Source organism: Anopheles marshallii (assembly GCF_943734725.1).
Source record: "Anopheles marshallii chromosome X unlocalized genomic scaffold, idAnoMarsDA_429_01 X_unloc_257, whole genome shotgun sequence".
NCBI lineage: Eukaryota > Metazoa > Arthropoda > Insecta > Diptera > Culicidae > Anopheles > Anopheles marshallii.
In genome coordinates, this window is record NW_026525843.1 from 1,530 (window position 1) to 10,811 (window position 9,282).

The following is a 9,282-nucleotide window of genomic DNA, read 5'->3' on the forward strand; positions in this document are numbered from 1 at the left end:
GACCGAAGGCGCTTCCTTCGGTTCTATTTATACATTTGCGAACAGCGCGCCCGCTGCTGCTATGATGGTGGCACTGTTCGTCCATTGTACTAATACTGGAACCCTACAACAGCTAGAGTTGTAGGGCGTTACTGCTAGCCTAACATGTAAACAACGTGTCGTGATCGTAATCACAACATTCTCCCCACCAGTATAACGCTCCTGGGCGTTACACTCTTCTGACGTTTGTTTACTCTTTAGCTCCTGTCAATACCACGCGGTTCACTTTCTACTCAATCGTTCCCCCACATCCAAAACTGCTATCTTTGTCGCCGGTCGTTCTAATATTCCGTTCGTGGTCTGCACCCTCGCGCGCCTAACCTGACCGTCCCTCGCGCGGGTCACCTCAAGCACACGTCCCATCGGCCAGGTATTCCGGGGTAAGTTCCCATCCACGATCAACACCACATCTCCCTCCTTGATCGGCGGCACCGAGTCAAACCATTTTGTTCTGCGGGTGAGGGTTGGCAGATAGTCCGCGATCCACCGCTTCCAAAATATCTCCGCGTTCACGTGTAGTGCTCCTAATGATGTCCGTATCCCTGTCGGCGAATCGTCGAAACAGGCAGCTGGCTTACTACCGTCGGAACTTCCCAGAAGCAGGTGGTTCGGCGTTATCGGGCTGTCGGATTCCTCGTCGAGTGGTACGTAGGTAAGTGGCCTAGAGTTGATCATCATCTCCACTTCCGTCAGCGTTGACATTAATATCTCGTCCGTTGGTAGCCGTGGTAATTCAAAGCTGCATAAAATTTTCTTCACCGACTGCACGAGACGCTCCCAACTGCCGCCGAAATGGGGTGCCGCTGGCGGGTTGAAGCTCCACTTTAGTTCCGGACCGCTAAATCTGGACATCAGGGCATTTTCATCCACATCCTTCAGGGCGACGTTAAGCTCTCTCGCAGCACCGACGAAATTAGTGCCCCGGTCGCTGAGTATTTCTCTGGGGGACCCTCTTCTTGCGATAAATCGCCGGATGGCTAAAATACACGAAGCGGTTGTTAGTGCGAATGCCAGTTCGAGATGAACTGCTCTCGTCGTGAGGCAAGTGAATAGCGCTCCCCAGCGCTTCTCGGAGTGACGTCCCACGACCACGAGTATCGGCCCGAAATAATCCAGCCCGGTATAGGTAAACGCTCGTTGGTTCACTGCTACTCTCTGCCGCGGAATATTGCCCATTAACGGTGGGTTTGGTGCGGCGTCCCTTATCTTACAATGCTGGCAACCGCGTCGAACCCGGTTGAACTCCACCAGCAACTTCGGGATGTGATAACGCGTACGGAGTTGACCCACCACCGTTCTGTGACTCTGATGGCAATATCGCTCGTGGAAGTCCTTGATGACCAGGTCCGTGACGGGATGTCGTCTAGGTAAGATAACAGGTTTCCTCAGCGAATCACCTAGCAAAGTACAATTAGTTAGTCGCCCCCGCATTCGTAATATACCTCTTTCGTCGATTTCAGGTGATAGTTTGTACAGCACGCTATCTCGTTTGAGCAGATTCTTCCAAGGGTGTTTCTCCTTCGCACCGCTCTTCATCCGCTTGATGTCGGCAGCAAACCCGTCCAGTTGTGCCCATATGTACAGGGTACGTTCTGCAGCCAACAATTCTTCCTGCGTCAGTGGCCCCGCATCCTTCTTTTCCCGTCTCGCTCGACGCCGTAGGTTTCCAACGTATCGATGAACGAAACCCACTGTTCTTAACAGCTTCTTCCATCGTGAGAACCGGGCGAAATCGACTACGTTTCTAACGATGGCATGGTGTAGTAAGCTCTTCCGTAGTTCCTCCGACGACTCACATGGATCGTCCTTATTTATTGGCCAGTTTTCTTCCACTTCCCACAGGAACTCTGGTCCTCGGAACCATCTGCTGGATGAGGTTAAATCCGGGTCGCCTTGCCATTTCGTTCCGTCATCTGCTACGTTAACCTTGGTAGAAAGCCAACGCCATTCGTTAGCGTCTGTGATTTCGGACAGTTCACTCACCCGAAAGGCGACAAAGGGGCTGTACCGCCTATGGTCCGACTTTATCCAGCTCACCACGTTCCTCGAATCAGTCCAGAACACTCTCTTGTCGATCCTCAATCGATGTGCCTTCGCGATGTGGTCCGCGAAGCGTGCTCCTATCACAGCCGCTTGAAGCTCCAGTCGCGGTATAGATAGGAGTTTAAGCGGGGCCACCCGCGTTTTGGACCCAACCAGTGCGCACTCCACCACACCGCTTTCCTCAAAGCGCAGGTAAGCAACTGCAGCCATTCCACTTTGACTTGCATCGGTAAAGACGTGCAATTGCACGCATGGCGACGATGTTATGCTACGATAGCACCTTCTGATCATTAGCTTTTCTAGTTCCGGCAATAATCCAGTCCATCTCAACCATTTCTTTGCAGCTTCGCCTTCAACTTTCTTGTCCCAGTGAATCCCGGTTCGCCATAAGTCCTGCAAAAGTATCTTGAGGAACATGAGGAAGTGACCAATGAGGCCCAACGGATCATATATCATCATAAGTGTGCTCAGCACTTCCCGCCTTGTCGGCAGTCTACCACCTGCCAACAGCTCTTCATCCATGCGCGGATTTATGCGGAAGGTAAGCATATCATCGTCCGTATTCCACCACATCCCTAGAACCTTTTCGGTGCCTTGGTTCGAGCTCATGTCGACACACTTGTTTTGGTTGACTCCCCACCGTAGCTTATGCACGACATACTTCGAGTTGGACAGCCAGTTCCGGATCTCAAAGCCGCCTTTCGAATGTACGAGCCGCACATCCTCCGCCAGAGTAACTGCCTCGTCCACGGTTTCGACACTGGCCAGCATATCGTCCACGTAGTGCTCATACTTAATGCATTCCACTGCTCGCGGGAAACGGTCAACGAATCTCTCTGCGTTAAGATTCTTCACAAAGTGGGCACTAGCAGGTGAGCAAGCCGCTCCGAAGGTCATTACCGTAACAGCATACACACTAGGTTCACCATTCTGTTTGCTGCCATCATCCCAGAATACCATCTCGCTTCGTTGGTCTGCGTGGTTCATGCGCACCTGAAAGAACATTTCTCGGATGTCTCCAGTTACGGCAATACGATTCTCTCGAAACTTATACAGAACTTGCACCAATCCCACTAGTTGGTCCGGGCCGGTGAGCAGGAACATGTTGAGGCTTATTCCGTGTACTTGTGCGGCAGCATCGAATACCATTCGTAACTTACCGGGTTTGTTCGGGTTGTAAACCGGGAATATCGGCAAATACCAGTCCCTTTCTCTCCTCGCTTCGATTTCGTCTTCCGACATACGTCGAATGTAACCTTTATCCGCATACTCGTGCATCTTATTGCTGATTGCCCTGGCTAATTCCGGATTCTTTTCGCACTTCCTTTTCAGGCACGTGTGGCGCTTAAGGGCCATCTCGCGGTTACAGGGAAGACGCACATCATCATACTTCCATAGCAGGCCCGTTTCAAACCGATCTCCCACAAGACGCGTTCCGGTATTTAGCATCGTAATCGCACGTTCTTCTTCTTTCGGCAAGAGTCTCTGTGCGGCGCTGACTCCAATGGATTCCAAAGAGAAGTATCTTTTCAGCGCCATGTCCAGATTCTGATTTCCCTCTTCATTACAGACACATAAATGGAGATTAAAATATGCCGTACTACTTACTGAGGCTGGTAAGCAGCAAGGGCCAAACACTGTCCATCCAAGTCTTGTCTTGGTAGCAATCGGCTCGCTGAAGCTCCCTTCTACACAACGTAATGGCTTGCCCAGATGAATGTTGTCGACACCGATCAGGATACGAGGCGTCACGTTGGCATATGGGGCAATCGGGAGCCCCTTCAGATGCGGGTATAGCTTTACCAGCTTTTCGATCGGTAGCGTCTGCACCGGTAGCATCAGATCTTGCAAGGTGTGCGCCTTTCGTAAGTCGTACACCAGTGCTCCTTGGTGCACACCTGAGATCCGCAGCTGAACTTCCCTCGAATCGGACTCATTTCGTAGCGTATCGTCCGTCCACTTCAAACACAAAGGGTTCAAGGTGCCCTCGATGCCCAATTCGTCTATCAGCCTACGATCAACGAATGTAGCCGAGGATCCTTCATCTATAAACGCAAACGTCGTTATCTCTGTCTTCTGGCCGCGAACCACAACTGGAACATAGCGGAAAAGTGACTTAGTGTCGTTGCTAATGTGCGAGTTAAGTGAATGAGTGTGTTGCGTGTTCCTGTGCGATTGTGGTGTTTGCTCCCTACAGTGCAGTAGTTTGTGATGCGTTTCTCGGCAGCCGTCGGTACCACAATTCGTCCTGACGAAACACGTGCCCCTATGCGGGCCCAAGCACGTGACGCACAACTTGCGTCCCTGAATGTGCAATCGTCTCTCTCGCACCGTCATTTCTCCAAACCGTGCACAGTCAGCCAACGTACGACAGGAATCATGGCACAGTGCGCATTGTGTCCTCCGCGTCGTGCTGTGAACGTTAACGTGTGCGGGCGCTTTCCTTCCCGGTAGTGGTCGTGATGTTTCGGGTCGTGTGAAGTTCCGATCGAACGTTTTTGAAGCGGCACTCGCGGCCTGTGCGATCTCTGAAAACCACACGTCGAATTCCCTTATGGTCTCTCGCTTTAGTTTTAGTTTATAACGTGCCCACTCTAACACCCGCTCTCCTGGAAGCTTCGCTACCAGCTCCTTCAGCAGCGTGACGTTGCATTCATAATCGTGAAGCCCGGAAGCTTCTATTGTCGCGCACATTTTCCGTATCATCTTGCCGTACGTGGCCAGCGTCTCTAAACGTTCGGTACGAACGGGGGGTAGCTTACGCACCTTCTCGATCAAACTATCCACTATGAGGTCTGGCCTTCCGTATTCCGTGCGCAAAATCTCGATCACTTTGGGCAAACCGTCCGGTAGCAGCATAAGGTGGTCAACCGATTCCAATGCCGGTCCCCGTAGTGCCCGTTGAAGCCGTATTAGGTTTTCGTCGTCACTAAAACCACAAAGAATTGTGGATCTCACATACGTCGCGTAAAATAATGGCCATTGCCCGACGTCTCCGGAAAAGGCCGGAAGTTCCTTAGGGATCGACTTGCGCGCTGACTCTTGTTCTGGTGTCAAGGGTAACACACGTCTCTGTGTCGCTGGTTTCGACTCCATTGTCGAATTTGCTCCCGTTATCTCCTCCGGTTTGTAAGGACGGCTGTGCTTGCTTTCGCGGTGAACCTTAATCGAATCCTCCACCGCACGCCTCCATTCCATATACTCGCGTTCTTGTGCCGCTGCTTGGTCCACCTCCCACGTACAGTCATATTTCGGTGGAAACCGGGCAGTTACCGGAGTCGAAGGTTGACGACCTCGCGCGTCGTCCGCCATTGTGTCGTCGTATCGCAGCGGTGCCGGGGCCGTGCGTGTTGCCATTACTCCCGCGGTCGCGATCGGGTTCAAGGGTGGCTGACCCGAGTCGCCATTGCGATGACCGTTGCCATGGGGGCGAGCTACCGGCGTCACCCCGATACGATTTGTGTCTCGCAACCAATTTGCCGCTTTCGCGGCGTACGCGCTTACCCGGCTGCTGTGATCGGATATTTCCTCTTCTAGCTCGATTTCTTGCAGCTCGATATCCAGCTCCTTACGAGCGTTTTCCAGCTCCAAATTCTTCCGAGCATTTTCCAGTTTGAGCTCCTTCTTCTGAAGCTCGATACGCCTTCTTCTTACCTCTAGGTCCCGAGGTAAGACGGGTGGTGGCGCTTCCCCGTCCTGCGGTGGTTCTTCTATGTCGCTCGTGCGTCTTTCCGAGGTCCCTGTTGCTGGCTGCTCCTGCAGCTCCACAACCTCCTCACAGCTAATGTCTTGTATTGCTCTTTCCATTGCACAACTAACTACTTATTTTCACTTCCTTTCCACGCGAATTAACACTACTCCCAAAGGCGAGATTTATATGCGCGCGCGGATCGTCCGACCGAATTTAGACGCACTACTTACGCGAAGATTTACATACGATTTCGAACAGACGTGAAGTGAACTAATTTTGTGAAATGTTGTGAATGGTTTCGTCCCGCGATTTTAGTAATAATGTAACGATCTTTTTGGTGTATCGAAAGATCACAAAATTAGTGCTTTATTATCGCTGGTCACGGTTTAAAGAGACCGAAGGCGCTTCCTTCGGTTCTATTTATACATTTGCGAACAGCGCGCCCGCTGCTGCTATGATGGTGGCACTGTTCGTCCATTGTACTAATACTGGAACCCTACAACAGCTAGAGTTGTAGGGCGTTACTGCTAGCCTAACATGTAAACAACGTGTCGTGATCGTAATCACAACACGGTGTGATATTTTTAATTTGAAACCCTCAAAAACATCAGTTTAAGGCCCCAAAGTGATAAAAAGTTATATACGAGATGGATTTGAGAAACTTTTTTGCACATCAATATTTCACTTTTTCGTGTAAAACTTGCATGAAACTCTTCATCAAAATTTAACTTTTTCCGGCTCAGTTAGAACAAGTCGGTGTGATATTTTTGTTTTGAAACCCTCAAAAACATCAGTTTAAGGCCCCAAAGTGATAAAAAGTTATATACGAGATGGATTTGACAAACTTTTTTGCACATTACTTTTTCACTTTTTCGTGTAAAACTTGCATGAAACTCTTCATCAAAATTTAACTTTTTCCGGCTCAGTTAGAACAAGTCGGTATAATATTTTTGTTTTGAAACCCTCAAAAACATCAGTTTAAGGCCCCAAAATGATAAAAAGTTATATACGAGATGGATTTGCGAAACTTTTTTGCACATCAATATTTCACTTTTTCGTGTAAAACTTGCATGAAACTCTTCATCAAAATTTAACTTTTTCCGGCTCAGTTAGAATAAGTCGGTCTAAAACTTTAGTTTCGAAACCCTTCAAAACATCAGTGTAAGGCCCCAAAATGATAAAAAGTTATATACGAGATGGATTTGACAAACTTTTTTGCACATTACTTTTTCACTTTTTCGTGTAAAACTTGCATGAAACTCTTCATCAAAATTTAACTTTTTCCGGCTCAGTTAGAACAAGTCGGTCTAATATTTTTGTTTTGAAACCCTCAAAAACATCAGTTTAAGGCCCCAAAATGATAAAAAGTTATATACGAGATGGATTTGCGAAACTTTTTTGCACATCAATATTTCACTTTTTCGTGTAAAACTTGCATGAAACTCTTCATCAAAATTTAACTTTTTCCGGCTCAGTTAGAACAAGTCGGTGTGATATTTTTAATTTGAAACCCTCAAAAACATCAGTTTAAGGCCCCAAAGTTATTAAAAGTTATATACGAGATGGATTTGACAAACTTTTTTGCACATTACTTTTTCACTTTTTCGTGTAAAACTTGCATGAAACTCTTCATCAAAATTTAACTTTTTCCGGCTCAGTTAGAACAAGTCGGTCTGATATTTTTGTTTTGAAACCCTCAAAAACATCAGTTTAAGGCCCCAAAGTGATAAAAAGTTATATACGAGATGGATTTGCGAAACTTTTTTGCACATCAATATTTCACTTTTTCGTGTAAAACTTGCATGAAACTCTTCATCAAAATTTAACTTTTTCCGGCTCAGTTAGAACAAGTCGGTCTGATATTTTTAATTTGAAACCCTCAAAAACATCAGTGTAAGGCCCCAAAATGATAAAAAGTTATATACGAGATGGATTAGAGAAACTTTTTTGCACATCAATATTTCACTTTTTCGTGTAAAACTTGCATGAAACTCTTCATCAAAATTTAACTTTTTCCGGCTCAGTTAGAACAAGTCGGTGTGATATTTTTAATTTGAAACCCTCAAAAACATCAGTTTAAGGCCCCAAAGTGATTAAAAGTTAAATACGAGATGGATTTGCGAAACTTTTTTGCACATTACTTTTTCACTTTTTCGTGTAAAACTTGCATGAAACTCTTCATCAAAATTTAACTTTTTCCGGCTCAGTTAGAACAAGTCGGTCTGATATTTTTGTTTTGAAACCCTCAAAAACATCAGTTTAAGGCCCCAAAGTGATAAAAAGTTATATACGAGATGGATTTGCGAAACTTTTTTGCACATCAATATTTCACTTTTTCGTGTAAAACTTGCATGAAACTCTTCATCAAAATTTAACTTTTTCCGGCTCAGTTAGAACAAGTCGGTCTGATATTTTTAATTTGAAACCCTCAAAAACATCAGTGTAAGGCCCCAAAATGATAAAAAGTTATATACGAGATGGATTAGAGAAACTTTTTTGCACATCAATATTTCACTTTTTCGTGTAAAACTTGCATGAAACTCTTCATCAAAATTTAACTTTTTCCGGCTCAGTTAGAACAAGTCGGTCTAATATTTTTGTTTTGAAACCCTCAAAAACATCAGTTTAAGGCCCCAAAATGGTAAAAAGTTATATACGAGATGGATTTGAGAAACTTTTTTGCACATTACTTTTTCACTTTTTCGTGTAAAACTTGCATGAAACTCTTCATCAAAATTTAACTTTTTCCGGCTCAGTTAGAACAAGTCGGTCTGATATTTTTGTTTTGAAACCCTCAAAAACATCAGTTTAAGGCCCCAAAGTGATAAAAAGTTATATACGAGATGGATTTGCGAAACTTTTTTGCACATCAATATTTCACTTTTTCGTGTAAAACTTGCATGAAACTCTTCATCAAAATTTAACTTTTTCCGGCTCAGTTAGAACAAGTCGGTCTGATATTTTTAATTTGAAACCCTCAAAAACATCAGTGTAAGGCCCCAAAATGATAAAAAGTTATATACGAGATGGATTTGAGAAACTTTTTTGCACATCAATATTTCACTTTTTCGTGTAAAACTTGCATGAAACTCTTCATCAAAATTTAACTTTTTCCGGCTCAGTTAGAACAAGTCGGTCTGATATTTTTGTTTCGAAACCCTCAAAAACATCAGTGTAAGGCCCCAAAATGATAAAAAGTTATATACGAGATGGATTTGAGAAACTTTTTTGCACATCAATATTTCACTTTTTCGTGTAAAACTTGCATGAAACTCTTCATCAAAATTTAACTTTTTCCGGCTCAGTTAGAACAAGTCGGTGTGATATTTTTAATTTGAAACCCTCAAAAACATCAGTTTAAGGCCCCAAAGTGATTAAAAGTTAAATACGAGATGGATTTGCGAAACTTTTTTGCACATCAATATTTCACTTTTTCGTGTAAAACTTGCATGAAACTCTTCATCAAAATTTAACTTTTTCCGGCTCAGTTAGAACAAGTCGGTCTAATA

The 9,282-nt window shown here is 45.4% G+C and overlaps 1 protein-coding gene across 1 annotated transcript; it reads right to left on the reverse strand.

Annotated features, from left to right (window-relative positions):
• Positions 1 to 261: 261 nt before the first annotated feature.
• Positions 262 to 5,889, reverse strand: LOC128717274 (uncharacterized). The gene has a single exon (XM_053811426.1). The coding sequence runs from the start codon at positions 5,887 to 5,889 to the stop codon at positions 262 to 264; it is 5,628 nt and encodes a 1,875-aa protein (XP_053667401.1).
• Positions 5,890 to 9,282: the final 3,393 nt, after the last annotated feature.